The sequence below is a fragment of the Podarcis tiliguerta genome (assembly GCF_965153285.1).
Source record: "Podarcis tiliguerta genome assembly, chromosome: 4".
Taxonomy (NCBI): domain Eukaryota; kingdom Metazoa; phylum Chordata; class Lepidosauria; order Squamata; family Lacertidae; genus Podarcis; species Podarcis tiliguerta.
This window is the reverse complement of record NC_139537.1, coordinates 15,787,247-15,808,029: the sequence shown is the minus strand read 5'-3', so window position 1 is coordinate 15,808,029 and position 20,783 is coordinate 15,787,247. Positions and strand designations below refer to the sequence as shown.

Below are 20,783 nucleotides of genomic sequence, written 5' to 3'. Positions count from 1 at the left end.
AAAACCGCTAGACGAAGAGACTCGCAGAACGGATTCTTTTCGTCTTGCGAGGCACCACTGTACTTTCAACACAGCTCAGCACTTGAAACTTCAAGATGCAGGCAATTTTTTAAAAAAATTAAAAAATGCATGCTTTGCTTATTGGGAAGTTGGGAGGGGGTAGTAACTTTCTCCCCATAAATGTAAACTTTGCTAATCATATTTAAAAGAAATTGGCGTCGGATTTTTTTTTAATTGAAATGAGCCCGTATAAGGAAATTTTATTTAAGAATTGTTGCCTGAGGAAAGGGGAATTCTAAAGTAGTTTGCATCCCTTGGAAGCAGCACGAATGTGCAGGTTTATCAAGTTTTGAAAGCTGTTCAGTGCTACTTTTGCCTTGGCAGAATTTTTATCATGAATTCTTATTTGTTCTGTTCATGTATTTTAATTAGCAAACTGCGCAACCAGCAGTTAATGCTGGTTAGGGATGTGAGGAGGGGAGGTTATTAAAATCCTGTATAATATGGTCTCAGGCAAACTAAAGGCAGGGAATGTACACTGATGCTGAAATCACTTTGTGCCTGTCATTTGTGGAAGGGTAGAAAATATGGGAAATTAGGACTTCATTCCCCAACATGTTGGATTGTTTGATTGTTTGATTATTTGATTGTTGTTAGCCGCCCTGAGCCTGGCTTCGGCTGGGGAGGGCGGGATATAAATAAAATTTATTATTATTATTATTATTATTATTATTATTATTATTATTATTTATTACATGGTGCCCTCCAGCTTATTTTGGACAAGAACTCACATCAGCCCCATGCCACACAGAGTTGTAGTGCAATATCTGGAAGGCACCAGATATTTTATTTGCTTTTAATCAGTAAGTTTTTTCATATATAAATGGGAGTCTGGGCATCCCTTGTACAGTGGTACCTCAGGCTACAGACGCTTCAGGTTACAGACACTTCAGGTTACAGACTCCGCTAACCTGGAAGTAGTACCTTGGGTTAAGAACTTTACTTCAGGATGAGAACAGAAATCATGCAGCGGCAGCAGTGGGAGGCCCCATTAGCTAAAGTGGTACCTCAGGTTAAGAACAGACAGAAAGAGAAAATGAAAGCCAGGCTCCTTCTGGCCTTACTATTACAGTGGTACCTCGGGTTACATATATTTCAGCTTACATACGCTTCAGGTTACAGACTCTGCTAACCCAGAAATAGTACTTCGGGTTAAGAACTTTGCTTCAGGATGAGAACAGAAATCATGCAGCGGCGGCAGTGGGAGGCCCCATTAGCTAAAGTGGTACCTCAGGTTAAGAACAGTTTCAGGTTAAGAACGGACCTCCAGAGCGAATTTAGTTCTTAACCCGAGGTACCACTGTACTTAAACCTATAAATCTTAGTATGAGCTGTGGCGGGATTTTTATTTTATTTTTACTGTTGGAGTGGCAAACTTGAGGTTTCATTTATTAAAAGGCTTGGGATATGGATGTACAGGTAAATAGGAACCGGTATGCATTGAGGCTTCAGTTTGAAGTCCTTGAGAGAACTTAATTCATCTGTGCAACAGTGGGAGGCAACTAGGAACTGTCAATGGAACTGCTCATTTTTGACGGCTCATTTTATGCTGGCATCTGTAGTAGAAATAGAATTCATTTCGTTTACAGATGAATGACCTAAAGAAAAGAACGTTGAGCAGAAAAGGTGTAAAGACCTTTCAGAACTTAAATAATTACAGTGTGGGTAGAGAATTTGTGAAAGATTTGTTTTGTGTCAGAACTTGAGACCAAACTAGATGTAGACTTTCTCAAAGAGTTTGGTGGAATCTATGTGTTGTTGCTGTTAATTTATACACCGTCCATCTGGCTGGGTTTCCTCAGCCACTCTGGGTGGCTCCCAACAGAATATTAAAAACATGATAAAACACAAACATTAAAAACTTCCCTAAACAGGGCTGCCTTCAGATGTCTTCTAAAAGTCAGGTAGTTGTTTATTTCCTTGACATCTGATGGGAATCCGTTCCACAGGGCGGGTGCCACTACCGAGAAAGCCCTCTGCCTGGTTCCCTGTAACTTGGCTTCTCACAGCAAGGGAACCACCAGAAGGCCCTCGGCACTGGACCTCAGTGTCTGGGCTGAATGATGGGGTGGAGAAGCTCCTTCAGGTATACTGGACCGAGGCCGTTTAGGGCTTTAAAGGTCAGCACCAACACTTTGAATAATAAAAAATAATAATAAATAACATAATAAGTAATAATTAATTACTAAAATAATAAAAATAGAATAATATATATCGTAATATATAAATTATTATTATATAAATTATTATTATTATTATTATTACTACTACTACTATTTATTATTATAGTATACCGAGCCCCAGCCCCAGACAAATCTAGTCTGTGAGATAGGGAAAGAAGGTTTTAACTCTCTACTGTTATGTTACCGTTCAGAACTGGAGCCTCCCACACCTAACTGTTTGCAACTAGAGGAAAGCTTCTAGAGGTTTTTCGGTTAGATGGCTTTGCGTTATAATACCTCACGTAAGGGATACTGCAGAACAAAAATCCAAAAAGCTACAGTTCTGTGCAGGGGAATAATTGCTGTGGAACTTGGCCAAACTTGAGTCTGAGCAAACACCCCCGGATTGATGTGGCGATAGAGAGAGGAGCATTTTCAAGCATAACTTCAGACAAGTGCACTTATTTGCAGCTTGGCGGGTCATAGCTCAGTGGTGGTACTTGCATTCAGAAGGTCCCAGGTTCAGTCCCTGCCCTCCCCAGGTAAGACTGAGTTGAGTGGACTTGACTTGAAACCCTAAGGGAGCTGCTTGCAGAAAACAAAACAGTGGTGCCCCGCAAGACGAATGCCTCGCAAGACGGAAAACACGCTAGACGAAAGGGTTTTCCGTTTTGGAGGTGCTTCGCAGGACAAATTTCTCTATGGGCTTGCTTCGCAAGACGAAAATGTCTTGCGATTCCTGGGTTTTCCCCCCCGCTCCCCACCCCCTTTTTCTAAGGCACTAAGCTGCTAATAGCCTTTTAGCAGCTAATCCGCTAATCCCTTAAGCCTTTAATAGCCGCTAAACCGCTAATAGCGCTAATCCGCTAATGGGCTTGCTTCGCAAGACGAAAAAACCGCTAGACGAAGAGACTCGCGGAACGGATTCTTTTTGTCTTGCGAGGCACCACTGTACTTGAGGTAGATAGACCAGTGGTTTGACTTGGAATGAGGCAGCTTCCCAAGTTGCTAGTGAATCTCTCACTGAATAAATGGTGTTGAGTTCTGAAAAACGTCCATAGTTGGCAACGAGGGCCTTCAATTTTGATACAAGGCAGTCTTTTGTCCGGTCTCATGGATTTAATGTATTGAGCCAGCTAGAATCTTCTGGAAGTTGGCTGGATTAGAAAAGCACCTGTGAGGCTTGGACAATGTCCCTCCTTCCCCATCTGATTTTTCTAATCTCTTCCTGCTTTAGATACTTCTATTCCCTCTCTCCCGCACTCTAGTTTCTTCTGACTCCCTGCCAAATTCTTCTTCGGATTGGTGGTTATCTTAGGTTAGCATGCGAGAAGGCTGTGGATTAGTCCTCTGTGCTTATGCAGATAAAAACCTCGTCAACTTGAGTATTGCTTGCCCTTATACTTTGCATATGCAGAATAACCAAGGCTTGCAGCTGAAGAGAGTTGTCCACGTGAGTCTTCAGAGGGTGGTAAAAGCCAGCTTTTATTCACACATGACACACACAGCCCCCAAACAGTTTCCCCCCGCTCACACTGGACCTTAAACTGCCCGTGGATCTCCTAGTTTCATAGCACTGCTTTTGTCAGGTGGCAGCACACTGGATTTTATAAGAGGCATGTGAAATTAGGGTTGGTTTGGCTGGAGAGTTTCCTTCTTCCATTTGTGCTGGAACCTCATGGTCCAGCGGGATTGACAGAAGGCTCAGGAGAGACAGAAAAGATGCACAATACCACACAAGACTTGCGCACTGGGTCAAGAGCCATAAGCGGATGACTCTTACCTTTGTATTGTAGGCCACTTCCCAGCCAAAGCACACACTCTTTTCTCTATCCAAGTAAGCATGAAGCATTATAATAGTACAAGGGCCATTCAACCCAGGCAAAAGCACTCAGGGGGGAACTAGAGCAAGCCACTGTGAGGGGTTTGGCCTGCATAGAGTCCCGAGAGCCTGATAGATTGCCTGGAGGGCACATTGGGCATGGGCTTCCCCATCTCTGGTATAGTGGTACCTCGGGTTACATACACTTCAGGTTACATACGCTTCAGGTTACAGACTCCGCTAACCCAGAAATATTACCTCGGGTTAAGAACTTTGCTTCAGGATGAGAACAGAAATTGTGCTCTGGCGGCATGGCGGCAACGGGAGGCCCCATTAGCTAAAGTGGCACCTCAGGTTAAGAACAGTTTCAGGTTAAGAATGGACCTCTGGAACGAATTAAGTACTTAACCTGAGGTACCACTGTATAGTGTTTTAGCATACCTCTCTGATCCTTCTCCACACAGAAGAAAGCAAACTACTTTGCTGGGGAATGGTTCGTGGAAATGGCATGTGTAATGTGACAAATAATAATATAATAATAATAATTTATTATTTGTACCCCACCCATTTGGCTGGGTTTCCCCAGCCACTCTGGGCAGCTTTCAGCAAAGACCAAAAATACACTAAAATGTCACACATTAAAAACTTCCCTGAACAGGGCTGCCTTCAGATGTCTTCTGAATGTCAGCTAGTTGTTTATCTCTTTGACATCTGATGGGAGGGCATTCCACAGGGCGGGCGCCACTACCGAGAAGGCCCTCTGCCTGGTTCCCTGTAGCTTTGCTTCTCACAATGAGGGAACCGCCACAAGGCCCTCGGCGCTGGACCTCAGTGTCCGGGCAGAGCAATGAGGGTGGAGACGCTCCTTCAGGTATACTGGGCCGAGGCCGTTTAGAGCTTTAAAGGTCAACACCAACACTTTGAATTGTGCTCTTCACCAGGAACCCACTGGCGCTGGGATAGCTCAGTCGGTAGAGCATGAGGTTCTTAATCTCAGCGTCGTGGGTTTGAGTCCCACATGGTGCAAAAGATTCCTGCCTTTTGGGGTGGGGTGGGGGGTTGGACTAGATGACCCTAATGGTCCCTTCTGACTCCATGATTCTATGAACCCAGAACAAACCCCCTAACCTAAGCAGGGGTTCTTGATCTTTCCAGTATCTAATAAGACTTCCATATTGACTGGTCTGGTGGCATACTTCTGCAGTAATTGCCCTGGAGCATGATTCGGTCTCACGTTGGTTGTTGGGAAAGCGGCGTGCAAATATTAAATCACAATCAAAATCGGATCAAGCATGAAAGTGAGGCGAGAGAGGAATTAATAATTAGCACAAGGTCTGCCATGGCAGATGACCCCTTCTTTTAAGTCAAACTGTTGTTGATCTATGGCAAATCCTCCAGTGGTGTATCTACAAGAGGAATCCATTCTACCTTTCCTCTGCCCTGAATATTTCAAGGGTGATCGATCTGTGGTTTGAAAAAGTGTCCTTTTGCACAAGAATGTGCCATGCATAGAACCAGGAGTTTCTCGGCTCTTTTAGTTGGCTGGTGGAAGGTCATATTGGACCAAATCCAGGATAATCTTCTCTGCCACTAAGCCATAACCTTCCACAATTGGAAGAGTAGGAGGCTAAGCGCCTGAAGACCACCAGAGTCCCCCAATACTCAGTTTGAAAACCCATGGCTCCAAAGCCCTTTGGACTTCAAGTTTCCTGGTTTGCTTTTCTTGCTTGGTGCTATAAATCTCTCAGAATTGTAGATTATGTTCCGCACCGCTGAGGACGAAGAAGTCATTGTGACTCTCAGCTGTATTAAGGGCAGTTTTAATTATTCGACATTCAACTTAACCACCATTTGATTACACAGTATTTATCTCTTGAGCCTGCTTTTTAATGCCGTCTCTCGCCAGACATTCCGCTGTGTGAAATAGCAGAAATTTACAACGTAATTGCATGGTTTTGTTTTCTCCAGTGCAAATTCCTATCCTTTAATGGCAGTTCAGCAATGCCGAACTCCACACTCATTTTCCCCTATTGTACACTTTCTTTCTGCTTCTTTTGGCAGGTTATCCTTGGGAAAAGGGTGGTTGGTGTTTTTTTTTAAGGAGTCTTGATTCAAACCTCAATTGGAATCTATGCAAGATTCTACGGAGAAGGGTCTTCTGTACCCTATAGAGATCTGCCAACAAATCTAGTTGTCTCAGCTGTTGCATCTCCTATAAACCTCTAGTCTCTTGAGTTTAAACCTGGTGTGGCATATAGGTACTGTGCAGAGAACCAAACTGTGACTTTTGAGTTACTGGTCTACAGCCTTTAGTCATTAATGGGCAGAGCAACTTATGATTCAGATTCACCATTGTAATGGTTCTAGGGGTTGCTCGTGCGTAAGTTGCCGCCACTCCTGGCTAGGTTACCTGGTTGAACCCTTTCTGTCTGGACAGCCTCAAGTTTCGTGGCTGCCTCAGTCGCTGGCAGAATCCGTCAGTGGGCGTTTCTTGAACCTCTTCCAGCATAAAAGCTGTTTGACGCCCAGTCTTCTCCTACTCTCCCTGCGCGGAAGTCTTCTGCGCATGGAGGGTGTGGGCAGCGGAGTACCCGTACTCTCTCCGCTGGTCTCCGGCGAGGAGTCCTGGAGCCACCTCTCCGATTCCCCCATCTGCCCCCCTTCTCCACTGGTGTTACACTGATTTCCTTCCCCAGCGGATGGGCTGCCTCTCTCCCTGCTGGGACCCTCTCTGGCATCCCTCTGGAGCCTTCTCTCCACCTCCAGCTCCGATGGCAGTTCCCTGACAACCATGCTGGAGGGGATTTGCACGGAGTGATAGTGTCATTGAAATTCTACTCAATATTGATCCAGAGCAGAACTCTGACGTATAGTTAGCAGAGTAACAACTTAAACACGTTGCAGGATTCCCCAAAAATAGACCAGAGGCAATTGTATTTCATCCAGCAGAGCTTTACTGCTACTGAAGGCAAATGAGCATAATGGTCACAAATCCAATACATTCAGGGTTGGCACTGTCCATAAGAAATCCAGTTGGAGCAGACTTAACTCAAACTTACGATGCAGTGGTACCTTGGTTTAAGAACAGCTTAGTTTATGAACAACTTGGATTAAGAATGCTGCAATCCCGGAAGGAGGTGTTTTGGTTTGTGAACTTTGCTTGGAAGCAGAACATGTTCCACTTCCTGTTGAGTGTGTTCCATTTTTAAATTGAGTCTCCCGCTGCTATGAGAAAGCACGCCTTGGTTTTAGAATGCTTTGGTTTAAGAACGGACTTCTGGAACTGATTAAGCTCGTAAACCAGGGTACCACTGTAACTTATAATAAGTCTAAACCTTAGCACTAAGCAGACTATGTACAGAACACCACACCAGAATGAAAAGAGACAGAAAGAGAAAATGAAACCCAGGCTCCTTCTGGCCTTACTATTACAGTGGTACCTCGGGTTACATATATTTCAGGTTACATACACTTCAGTTTACAGACTCCGCTAACCCAGAAATAGTACCTCGGGTTAAGAACTTTGCTTCAGGATGAGAACAGAAATCGTGCTCCGGCAGCGAAGCAGCAGCAGGAGGCCCCATTAGCTAAAGTGGTACCTCAGGTTAAGAACAGTTTCAGGTTAATAACGGACCTCCGGAACGAATTAAGTGCTTAACCTGAGGTACCACTGTATTGTCAGCATGACCGTGACTGAAAGAACCAGTTTAAACCAGCTGCACTCGGCTTCTCTGAAGGAGTAACCCAAACATCATGAACCTTCAGCTTGTTTCTTTCACGCAGAGGAGCTTCCAGAACCCTCTTGAATTTAATTAGAATAGGAAAGATCTCTACACATCAGGTCAGTACTTTCTGCACCAAGACATGCAAACTGACAGGAGGTGCCCTGGCTGGTTCTGTTGGCTTTTGCTATCATTGGAGATTCACTACTGCTTGTGAGCAGCCCAGTGCACCTGCCCAAAGCAGCAAGTGAGTGGAAACTACCACTGGCAGATATCCTGCTCCCAGCAGAGATTTTGGGGGCACAGCTGTGCTGACTCACAATTCTCTGGGTCCTGAGCCAGCCGATTTGGGCTTCTTTATTGCACCAGCCTGGGAGCTGGCTCAGCAAAGGGGCATTTTCCTATAGACACCCGCCCCCACTTCATCTTACAAGAAAGGAGATTCCGACTAAGCATTTGGGAGGAAACTTTCTGACAGTAAGAGCTGTTCAGCGGTGGAACAGATTCCCAAGAGAGGTGGTGGACTCTCCTTCCTTGGTGGCTTTTAAGCAGAGGTTGGATGGCCATCTGTCATGGATGCTTTAGCTGAGATTCCTGCATTGCCTGGGTTGGGCAGGATGACCCTTGGGGTCCCTTCCAGCTCTATTCAAATTCAAATTTTTATTTATACCCCGCCCTTCCCGGTTCAGAAAACCGGACTCAGGGTGGCTAACAACAAATTTAAAACACTTAATTGATGCAACAAAAATCAGCAAAAAATACAGTATAAAACGTAAATAACAATACAGTGGTACCTTGGGTTACATACGCTTCAGGTTACAGACTCCTCTAACCCAGAAATAGTACCTCGGGTTAAGAACTTTGCTTCAGGATGAGAACAGAAATTGTGCGGCGGCGGCGGGAGGCCCCATTAGCTAAAGTGGTACCTCAGGTTAAGAACGGACCTCCAGAATAAATTAAGTTCTTAACCCGAGGTAGCACTGCAAATTCAGAATTCAAAAATCAATTTAGGGGGGAAATCCATCCAATAAACATTAGATGATCACCAGGGCTATCTGGCTAAATTAGTCTTATTTGGGCCAGCGAGGAGACCAGGGGAGAATTAGCTGTGGGATCCCAGAGCAGGTAATCTTCATAAAAAGGGGAGGGGGAGGGAAGGAAGGGGAATAAAAGATCAGGCTAAGTTAAAATCGAAAGCCAGGTGGAACACCTCTGTCTTACAGGCCCTGTGGAAGGAGGTTAAATCCTGCAGGGCCCTGGTCTCATGGGACAGAGCATTCCACCAGGTCGGAGCCATCACTGAGAAGGCCCTGGACTTGGTGGAGGATAATCTGACTTCCTTAGGCCCCGGGACCTCTAAACTATGATTATTCATGGACCTTAAGGTCCTCTGCGGGGCATACCAGGAGAGGCAGTCTCTAGCCAGCACAATTGGCAGGGTGGTGGATGCTACAGTGGTTAGGATGGCAGCCTAAGGTGCCAGGAGTGTTTTTAAAAAGTTGTCAATTAAACGCACAGAGCCGAGATGCCTCCACGCCCAGCTTGGTTTTCCTCTTCGATTTATTAAGTGCCTTTCTCATGGAATGCCGGCTGCCGCAGAAAAGTTAGCTAGCTCGACTTTACGATATGCTCCCTCTAACATTTCCTGCAACAGATGCATGTGTAGGAATAATGCTTTTGTCTTTTGGGAGCTTTAGCGATTGCGAGCACACTGCTTCGGGCGGCTTATCCCAGGACTTAATTTGGATTTGGATCCCTCCACCCGTGTTTATATTAGCCTTGCAGGAGAGAGAAGTCGACCTGCGTAGAAGCTGTTTAAAGAAGATAATGCATTAGGCCAAAGCTTGAAGATACCTTAAGGGTTGTACCTATTCTCTTGGCAGTTCTTTCAGCTGTTCCCTCGTCTTCCTTCTTCCTGCACTTCTCTCAGAATGCTTTCGACGGCCTCCAATACTATATTTTCATTCATTTTTAAAATGTATTCAACTTGCGATTTGGCTGGTTGTGGTTTGGGCATTTCTGATAGGGGTGCGCTTAATAGCTGATGCGGAAAAGTTGCAGTGGAACTTTTAACACTTAAAAAAGAAGTTTTCAGCAGGGTGTGAAGCGTATTTGTAAAGCTGAGTGACCAACAGTTCAGTTAAATTCACTGAAGTCTTAGCAAGGGGTCTGCAAATGCACTTGTCAGTTGACCACTGGCCCTTACTACCAAGATTCTCAGTTCCAGACGTGCGAGAGGAACCACGAGGTATTGCTTGTACGAAACCTCGCAGAGTCTCAAGAGCTGGCGAGACATCTTCTTGGTTTTAAAGCGTTCTTCAGCTGAAGACATGGCTGAAGATCAGCACATAACATGACAGCCCTTGCCCATAGGCTAAAAGCCACAAAACAGAAGGAAAAAGGGGATGAGGAGGAAAGAAGAAAATGAGTTTCAGCTCAGACACCATTTCTTCAAAGTTAAACATAATGGCAAGCTAGAATGGAAATTGGGTAGGGAGAGGAGAGGAAGAAGAAGAGTTTGGATTTGATATCCCGCTTTATCACTACCCTAAGGAGTCTCAAAGCGGCTAACAATCTCCTTTCCCTTCCTCCCCCACAACAAACACTCTGTGAGGTGAGTGGGGCTGAGAGACTTCAGAGAAGTGTGACTGGCCCAAGGTCACCCAGCAGCTGCACGTGGAGGAGTGGGGAAGCGAACCCGGTTCACCAGATTACGAGTCTACCGCTCCACTACACCACACCGGAGACAAACAAAGCTGGTGTATCTCAGCGGAGCAGATGGAGTGTACATAACCGCTGTACTGTATTAATCTATGGTTTGGCTTAGTATGGGGCCATGGTTTAGCATTCTCCAGACTAACCACAAACTGTAACCAAGGTTTGTCCAAGGTTTGGGGTAAGCTGAACCAGTGAATCAGGAGCCCAAAATAAGCAGAGAGGAGCCAAGCAGCCATGTTCTCCTGCCCTGGAGCCTGCCTGTCTGCTTGCACATTCACACAAAACTTAGTGTGAATTTGGCTTAGCATGCCATGTGAACCAGGCCATGACTCTTACCCGGATTTCAAATGGACCATCTGTGCATCACGTGCTTGGCTATCTGCTTTTCAGTTTTCAAAAATATGCATTAGTTTGCAAACTCCCCTTGCGAAGGAGTTAAGCATTTTCATGCTTAATTTTCTGCATGTGAGAAAAGGCTTACAGTGGAACATCATGTATGGGGTGCCTTTTATTATTAATGCCCGGAAGCTGAATCTTCGTTGGATGCACATTAAAATGAGTTGTTTGTGCCTTACCAGTTATGGTTGGATTGGCTTTTCCTTGAGGGGCCCAGACTGTATAATTACTCTCTTAGTTAAAATTTTAATGTTGTCAACAGGCGATGTGGAGGAAAGGGGATGTAGCCACCTCACTGTATAGAAACTCTCCAAGCTAATTTATTATTTGGCACGGCTGGCGGCATACAAATCGAAACTTCAGGAAAAGTCCTCAAAGGAGGACTGCAAACTGGCTCTTTGAATGCGTCACGTTTAAAGCTCTAGAGGTCTCATCAGTATGGGTAAGAATCAGTTCTAATTTGGTGTGAGTTTGATCTCATTGCAGCATTTCAGTGGCTTTAAACACACACAGACACACAGACACCATCAGTTATTTCACCAAAAACCCAGGCGTTCAGAGTGCTTTATTGCCAGGTGTTGATAGTTCAGTTTTGCTTGGTGTGGGGCCTTGGAGTACTCTAAGCAGATTTAGGTCCTATGTCTGTCATCCTCTCTAGGGGCAGTAATAAGAACGGGGAGTTTCTTAGCCAAATGCAGGAAAAATATGTAATTCCCCCGAGAGAGGGCAAGGGTAGCGGCAGCAAGAAGAAGAGTAGAAGAAGAGTTTGGATTTGATATCCCGCTTTATCACTACCCGAAGGAGTCTCAAAGCGGCTAACATTCTCCTTTCCCTTCCTCCCCCACAACAAACACTCTGTGAGGTGAGTGGGGCTGAGAGACTTCAGAGAAGTGTGACTGGCCCAAGGTCTCCCAGCAGCTGCATGAGGAGGAGCGGGGACGTGAACCCGGTTCACCAGATTACAAGTCTACCGCTCTTAACCACTACACCACACTGTCTCTCAGTGGTGAAAGCAGGTGAGCTAGGGCTTGGTAGCTGCATATAAAGCTGCCTTGTACTGAGTCTTGCCTAGTGTCATCTACTCTGACTGGCAGAAACTGTCCAAGGTCTGCAGCCAGTGTTAGAAATTAGCCAGGTGCTAGGCGCATTTTGCTCCTGCCTTTCGACCACTTGCGACCAAGTGAAGATGCCTGGGTGCCAGGATGGCACCTGACATTACACCATCTGGGGATCATTGGATCTGGACTGTTTTCACACACTAATACCCCATCCTGTAGAATTCTATATTTTATCTTCACAGTTGGAATGAATTTCTGGCACCAAAACGCTTTTTCTGCGCAGTCTGAGCAGGAACAGTCGCCATTAAGAGAAAGAGATAGGAACAGGCTAATCCAAATGTGGACTGTCTCTGGATCAAGTGACTCTTCTTAAGTTCTCACAGTTCTTATCCTAGCTGAAGGTTGTCATCGCTGGATCAATCACACTCAGCCCATCATTTGAAAAATAGGACTTTAGAGCCGTCTTGCCCCCGAATGGCAAGTAGACATTCTATTTTGGCCACTGTAACCTTGGTTTAAAGAGCCATTTGGCGCCCGGCTTATGTATCTTGAGTTTCTAACTGATAGTCTGCAGTAGAGAAATACCTTTCTCACCATTTCTCACCATCTCTCACCTACGATGATGTGCACTGGATCTGATCTGGACTCTTCTGCATGTGGAGCATGTCCTCTGCACTGAGTGATGCAACTGAGTGTTCTGTGTGTCCCCCAGGGTCTAGGCAGAGAGTCTTTCCCATTGCCTTCTGCCTGGAAGGTTTTAACTGGAAATACCAGGGATTTGGCCTGGAATTTTGTGCCTTCAGAAGCACCTGCTCTGTCACTGAGTTGTGTCCCTTCTTTCTCTCTTGCTAAGAGGCCTTGGTGTTTTCTGAGCAATAACGATATACGATATACGATATCTTTATTGACATTGTCCCTTGCGGCAGCTTGGCTGGTGTTGTAACGAGACGTTCTGTTTGTGCAGCACCTTGGGTTTCCAAAAAGCTACATTTATCATTTAATGCAGAGCTGCTCTGCCAACCCTTGAAACAGCTTCTTTTCTTTTCCTTTTTCAAAAAAACCTTGTTTATTCACAGCATTCTCTATATTGTTTCTACCATGCAGCTGTTGCATGGAAATGCAGTATTCCAAAAAAGAGGAAGAAAAGCCCAGGCACAACTGGAAACTCCTCAACAGGCTGATTATGGCTTGTTGAGCAATTGAGGCTGGTCCTCTATACTTAACTAAAATATACTGAGCGGTTTCCAGATATAGAGATGCCCAGTAGCATCAATTAAGCTCGGGAGGCGAGTAGGCTGTAGTTTCTCTGTTGTCTGTTCATGAGGGGGGGTGGGGTTGTTGGTTTCTCCAATGCAGGAGTAACATCTCAATTCAGCTGCAAGCTTGGCTTTTGTGTCAGGAGATTGTTCTCAGGTTGGCGAAGTGGCAACATTTTGGGTCTTTTCCAGTGCGGCCCCCGAAAAGAGGCCCCACATGTACATTTATAGACCACTGCTGAGTTGTTATGTGGAATAAGCTCCCCACCTCTCTCAGCTTTGTAACAGCAATGTTGAAACTGATTTCAGATGCATGTGGCGGTCCAATAATGGAAGTAAAGGCTGTGTATGTGTGTGTGTGCGTGCACCATATACCAACTAGTTTGGTACAGTTAAAAGGTAAAGAGACCCCTGACCATTAGGTCCAGTTGTGGCCGACTCTGGGGTTGCGGCGCTCATCTCGCTTTATTGGCCGAGGGAGCCAGCGTACAGCTTCTGGGTCATGTGGCCAGCATGACTAAGCCGCTTCTGGCGAACCAGAGCAGCACACGGAAACGCCGTTTACCTTCCCGCCGGAGCGGTACCTATTTATCTACTTGCACTTCATGCTTTCGAACTGCTAGGTTGGCAGGAGCAGGGACTGAGCAACGGGAGCTCACCCCATCGCGGGGATTCGAACCAGCGACCTTCTGATCAGCAAGTCCTAGGCTCTGTGGTTTAACCCACGGCGCCACCCACATCCCTTGGTACCGTTAGTTCACTATTAATAGAGTTGAGTTGAAAGGGACCCTGAGGGTCATGAACTTCTAACACACCACCTTGCCTTCCCTCTAAACCTGTGCTTCCCAAACTTTTGTTTCCAGCTGTTGTTGGACTACAATTCCCATCATCCCTAGCTAGCAAGTCGGGGGTGATGGTAGTCCAAAAACAGCTGAAGGCCTAAGTTTGGGAGACTCTGTTCTAAAGTAAAACGTCCCCAACGCTGCAGCCGAGGGGAGTTGCTCCATTCCTTTGATCATTTTGGTTGCCCTTTCTTGAACCTTTCCCAACTCTGCAGTATTCTTCCAGAGGTGAGGTAACCGGAACTCTCTACACAGTCATTCCCAGTGCAGTCTCGCCATAGATTTGTGTTAATGGCATTATGACATCCGGAGAGTTTTATTTCTAACCACGCCGCTGGTTTTCCCTACTGTGGCATCCTTAGGAAAGGCCAGGGAGCAGCATGGCATCATCAGCAGAGAGGGGAGAGATGAAGAACAGAATGGGGCATTATCAGGGACTGGCCGGACGCTGGGGAGGGGTGGCTGGATTCTGGGCACCGGGAGAAATGGGGGTTGGAGGCTGACTTGGAAGAAGGGATCAGCGAAATGGGGGAACTTGTAACAACCAGGAGATGAGAGCCAGAGGCCGGAGAAGGTGCAGGATTGGGGAGTGAAGAACAGGTGAGGGAGGAGGGAGGGAGAGGCCAGGTTAGTGTGGAATCTAGGGCTTCCATGCCTCCTCCTGCTGCCCTCACCTCTCCTGCTCCACTGTCTCCCAGGACCAGTAGAGGATGAAAGCGAGAGGAGCAGAAGGTTACACGCAGGCATAGTCTTCACCTGCTTGTGTGCAGCTCAGGTGGAAGAGGTACCTAAGCTAAGGTTAGGGGCGGAGCCTCTCTGTTGCAGCAACAGCCTCATTGGGGTGCACACCCAAGAGTAGCTGAGAGATGTGGAACTTAATGGGCATGCCTCTTCCTAGCTTGTAAGTGTACTTTTGACAAGAGTTAATTCTGTGCCTGCCAGCATCTGCAGGAAAAGGGTCTGGCTGGCTGGCAGCAACCCTGAACAGGAACACACTCTGCACTGCAGCATTTTCTTACAGGTTCCACTAAAAAAAAATAAATGGAAAAAACCTACTTGCAGTTTTGTAGCACCAAACAAAAGATCCTGTCAGCTTTTACTTTTGTTCGTGTCTTAGGTGAAACTCTAAATGAGTGATCAGCTCCTGTTTGTTTCAATTTTCAGTTTCAGTTTGAAACACTTAGAGCTATATAAATACTGCTCTCCAGAGAGTTAAGAAATGCTTTCGTTGCATAGCTGAAGCTCTTAAATGTTTCGGGGGAGAGAGAAGGCGCACCTCTAAGTATTCGTCACTGCTTTTGAATACGGCTCATAATCTGCAATTCCGGGCAATGCTCTTGAGACATAATCAACTTAGGCTTTCTAATGTATCTGGGAGAATTCTTGCAAATGTACTGTGACTTGCTTGTCTTTTAGTCGTTGCTTCACATCTTCCAGTGAGGGTGGAGTGTTGCTGCCAAATACCCAGATCGGTGCCTTTCTCCTTTTTGCAGCCTCTGCATTTATGCAACTTCACACTTCTGGCTTTCCCTGCAAGTTGATGTGAGCAAGCTATGTTCAACTACTTAGCTGAACTGGCTTGCTTCAGGAAGCCATAGTTCAGATTAACCACAGTTTAGGAGTTTGGACCTAACACTAAACTGTGGATAAACAAAAATGGAAGGCATCACTTCCAGTCTCCTCTTAATGGCCATGCAGGGTGGTGGTGGTGAGGAGGTTGGTTCAATGGGGAAATACTGAAGAGAGAGAAACTTAAATCCTCACAGAAACACAGGAGATGATACAATCTTCTAGAGCCACGGACTCTTTGACAACCTGTCGGGAAGCTTCATATTGCTGCCTCTGCAACTCCCCCTCAGACACTCCCTCCTTGCTCCTTTTTTTTAATTGCATATTGCTGCAGGAGGAAATTAAACCTTGTCTTGATTCTGTTCGCTTATACACTTGCGCTGGGAACCTCAGCTGAACTGCAGCAAAGAATCTCGAGCAAGAAAGTTAGCTGAACTTCCTGCGTCGAAGACCTGGACTACGTGAGCGAGGGATCACGCAGTAAAATGCTTCCTGAACTGTTCCGCTTCTGATGGCAAGGGGGAGATGGCATGATCGAACTGCTGTTCCTTGCCCATGGAAAACTAGGTGGCAAGGAAAGGACTGTAGCCTAGCTTACTCCTGCTGAAGAGGTAACAGGACTTAGTGAGCAGGAAGAGGCTGTGGCAGAGAACAGTCCAGAACCAGAGGCAAAAGAAGAGGCTTGACAGGAGAGGGAGGCAAGAGGCAGAGCTGAGTTGAGCTGGTGAGGAAGCCAGGCTGTCTCCCCTTCCTGCTGCAACAAGCACCGCCACCACCACCCCGGTCTCCCAGGACCAGGAGAGGCATGAAGAGGGTGGAGCAAAGATAGGCAAGACCTCAGATTGCTTGTGATCGAACAGGAAGAGGAGGTTGATTAGGCTGAGAAGCAGTGACTGGGCCAAGTTCACTCAGTGAGCTTCATTCTAGAGTGGGAATTTGAACCCTGGATTCCCACATCCCGGGCCAACACCCTAACCACTACACCACACTGGCTCTCATTTTTGGACGTTGCTACCCAAAATTATGGTGCTGGAGGAGACGCTTGAGAGTCCCATGGATTGCAAGAAGATCAAACCTATCCATTCTTATGGAAATCAGCCCTGAGTGCTCACTGGAAGGACAGATCGTGAAGCTGAGGCTCCAATACTTTGGCCACCTCATGAGAAGAGAAGACTCCCTGGAAAAGACCCTGATGCTGGGAAAGATTGAGGGCACAAGGAGAAGGGGACGGCAGAGGATGAGATGGTTGGACAATGTTCTCAAAGCTACCAGCATGAGTTTGACCAAACTGTGGGAGATAGTGGAAGACAGGAGTGCCTGGCGTGCTCTGGTCCATGGGGTCATGAAGAGCCGGACACAACTAAACGACTAAACAACAACAACAACAACCCAAAAGTGATATTAACAAGCTGGACACGAAGTTCAGAGGATTCTAAAGGATCTAGAAAAATAAATTGTTAGCCTGCAATCCTGTGAGGATAGGTTTATTGCCTAGAGAAAATATCAATTAGGGGTGGGCTTGGGGGAATGATAAAATGTGCTTATGGATATTTAAATATTTAACACAGGGATTTAAATGATTTAGAAATTAGGAAATTAACTGTTTAGAAGTCTCTCAAAGAAGAATTGAAAATGCCTCTGCCTATGTCCTCGAGGCGTAATAAAATGAAGGTAGAGTTATCTTTCTTCATTCCAGATCATTTCTACCCTGCTCACATTCAAGGGTCTAGGTCATCTTGCAACTCCTAATTTAAAAACTACCAACAACGGTGTAATATTATGTTAACAATATTCCCAAAAAATACATTTAAAATGCCTCGAAGCATTAAAATAAGCTTAGCGCAGTGCTCTGTAATAAGATATACAGGCCAGCTTGAAACTATTTCACTTACATAATAATGAATGGGGTTAAACGTAGAAGAAAGCTTCCTCATTTGTGTCTTGCCTTGGAATTAACCATGCCTTAAATCCACCTTCCCCAGCCCATTTTGCGCCAGATGTTTTGAACCCAAAGTCCCACGATCCCCATCTAGCACAGCTAGTGGTCGTAGACAGCAGAAAGGGGCATCCAGAACATCTGGAGAGCACCAGCTTGGGAAGGGGGGCCATAAACAGACAGAGATGCCTAGGAAACGGGACAGCGTCAGGGCTCTTTGTCTGGAGGGTTCAGGATAAGGCTGAATAGGGGTCTTCTGGCAGTTCTTTACATGGGGGCCCCTTTTTCAGGTTTAGACCTGAAGGCCCATATATTGCTCAACTCAGAGTCCATCATGGCATGAAGCCTGGTGTTGTATTCAGCTAATGTTTACTCAGACTAGACTCGTTTAATTTAATTGCCATGGCTAACTTCGGTGCATTAATTTCAGTAGGCCTGCTCTGAATAAAAGTTAATTTGTAAACACCGTTCTCTCCCCCACCCTTCTCCCTTTTAGCTGTATTTTCCAGTTTTCCTTGGTGACCAACAAAGAGATCACTGATTACCCTCACCTTCTGTTTTTGCTGGAGAGAAAAATTTCAGTGAAAAGGCCACTGTTGGCTGATCCCTCTCTCTGACCCAGGCACTCTGTTGCCTTTGTAGCTTTACTTTACATCGTCCACGTCCACAGCTATTGTGGACACAGCTATTGGGGGATGGGGAGGTCCTAGGTAGTAGCACATTAATCATTTGTGCATGATTAGTTTCTGGGCCCAATTAAAAGTGCTAGTTTTCACTTACAAAGCCTTAAATGACTCCAGACTGCAATACTTTAAGGACCACCGTTCCCTGTATTCACTGACCCGGCCCCTGTGATCACCATCTGAGGCCTTTCTTTGTGGGCCTCTGCCACGTGAGATGGCAACACGAGAACGGGCCTTTTCTGTGGTGGCTCCCTGCTCGTGGAATGCTCTCCCCGGGGCGGCATGCCTGACACTTTCACTACATATCTTTAGGCACCTGGCGGAAATGTTTCTCTATAACCAGGCCTTTGGCTGATTAAACCATCCATGGACTTTTAATTGTGTCTGTGGGAGCGGTGTTAATGGTTTGTTTTTGCTTCATTATGTAGTTTGCGTTCTCATTTTGTATTTTTATGATGTGAGCTTCAGATGAAGGGCAGTATACAAATCTAATGATTAATAACAATAGCTGATAATAATTTGTGCTCTGTGTTTTAACATGAGATAGTTCTGATGACCATTATAAAGGTACTGACCATCTGGCAGCACGTTGATTATTATTTGATGTATCTGCTGAGATGGTAAGGTAAAGGTAAAGGGACCCCTGACCATTAGGTCCAGTCGCGGACGACTCTGGGGTTGCGGCGCTCATCTCACTTTATTGGCCGAGGGAGCCGGCGTACAGCTTCAGGGTCATGTGGCCAGCATGACTAAGCCGCTTCTGGCGAACCAGAGCAGCACATGGAAATGCCGTTTACCTTCCTGCCGGAGCAATACCTATTTATCTACTTGCACTTTGACGTGCTTTCGAACTGCTAGGTTGGCAGGAGCAGGGACCGAGCAATGGGAGCTCACCCTGTCACAGGGATTCGAACCGCCGACCTTCTGATCGGCAAGTCCTAGGCTCTGTGGTTTAACCCACAGCGCCACCCACATCCCTTTGCTGAGATGGTAGTGTTGTGTTATCTAGAATGCTGCGCAGTCGGTGTGCCAGAGGGTTTAAGGGTGTTGTGTGCCTCTTAAGTCATGGAACTTTGAAGTGTCAGGCATAGCTCTAATGGCTTTAGCCCAAACGTAGCAGAGTTTTCCTGCACAGCGAAGAAGCTAGTTGAGGTGGAAATGACTAGTCAGCTAGACTCAGAATAACTATTTACAGGATTTATTAAAAAGGAAAAGAAACCAGCAGAGTTTCTGCATATAAAACAAAGCAAAATAAATCCTTTCTTTCTCTCTCTCTCTCTCAACCATACACAGCACTCCTACTCCTAACACACCCAACACCAAACTGTGCTAGCATTCCTAGATAACAGAGTTGAGTGCTGGTCGTTAACCAATCAGAGTCAGTAGTTTCTAGGTCAAGCAGACCTTGGCCTTCTGCCAAGAGTAAATTGACACTGCCTTGAGTTAATTGTGTGAAGCCAGAATCTGTAAGTTTCCATGAGAATCAATTAACAGAAACTCAACACCCCCTCACAGATTCTGCTGGACAATTAACATCAAATAACACCTATGTAGGAGATTATTTTTCCAGCAAACCTAAACTCTTGCACATTTGCTTGTTCTTTATCTTTGCCAATGGTTTAGTTAATACATCTGCTACATTTTCTTCACTTGATACATAAGTACATGTAATTATATTGTCTTGTACACAGCAACGCACATTTTGGTATTTTACAGAGATATGTTTGGAACGTGATTTGAAACCCTCTGTTTTACTTAAGGTTATACAAGCCTGATTATCAATGTAAACTCGTACTGGTTCTCCACAATTTACATTTAAATCTGCTAACAAATGCTTGGAATAAACCACCTCGTTGCACAATTCACTCAATGCGGCGTACTCTGATTCCGTTGATGACACACTTACAATGTCTTGCTTGCGTGACCGCCAGCTGATTAAAGCTCCACCGACCATTATGACTAGTCCTGTGACAGATTTTCTATCTGGCAAATTTCCCCAGTCACTATCACAATAGCAGGTCAACATTTCATCCTCTGAAGAATTTAATTGTAACATATAGCCAATTGTCTGTTTGAGGTATCTCAGAACTTGTTTTACCCCTTTCCAGGCATTTAGTGTGGGTTTTGAGACCAATCTACTTAATATGCCTACAGCGTAGCTAATATCAGGTCTGGACCACTGTGCTAGATACAATAAACTTCCAATTACAGAATGATATACATCAGGATGTTCAAATTCAGGACTCTCATCTATATGAAGTGTTTTTATGAAACCTGGATCCATAGGCACCACTGCCCCTTTGCAATCCTGCATCCTGTATGTAGTCAGTAGTTGTTTAACTTTGTTCTGCTGACTAATTAGGCAGCTGCCATCTTGGGCCCAGCACACTTCCAACCCTAGATATGTCCTAACCGGGCCTAAGTCTTTCATTTTGAACTTACTGGACAATTGCTTGGCAAATCTTTTAGTTTGTTTATCAGTTTTGCAAGCATACAATACATCATCTACATAAATCAGACAAAACTCTTGATCACTGCCTGTACCACGTACATAAACGC

At 45.5% G+C, this 20,783-nt stretch overlaps 1 protein-coding gene across 4 annotated transcripts in view; it reads left to right on the top strand.

Moving 5' to 3' along the window:
* The window catches only part of SLC36A4 (solute carrier family 36 member 4), a 113,267-nt gene that overhangs the window by 67,632 nt on the left and 24,852 nt on the right, over positions 1-20,783 (top strand). The window contains exon 11 of one of the 4 annotated variants that reach the window (XM_083436591.1): positions 11,143-11,555. The exons of the other annotated variants lie outside the window; for them this stretch is intronic. Coding sequence (XP_083292717.1) covers positions 11,143-11,183 — 41 coding nt within the window. The 3' untranslated portion in view covers positions 11,184-11,555. Of the gene's footprint in view, positions 1-11,142; positions 11,556-20,783 lie in introns of those variants that run through there. 4 annotated transcript variants of the gene reach the window in all.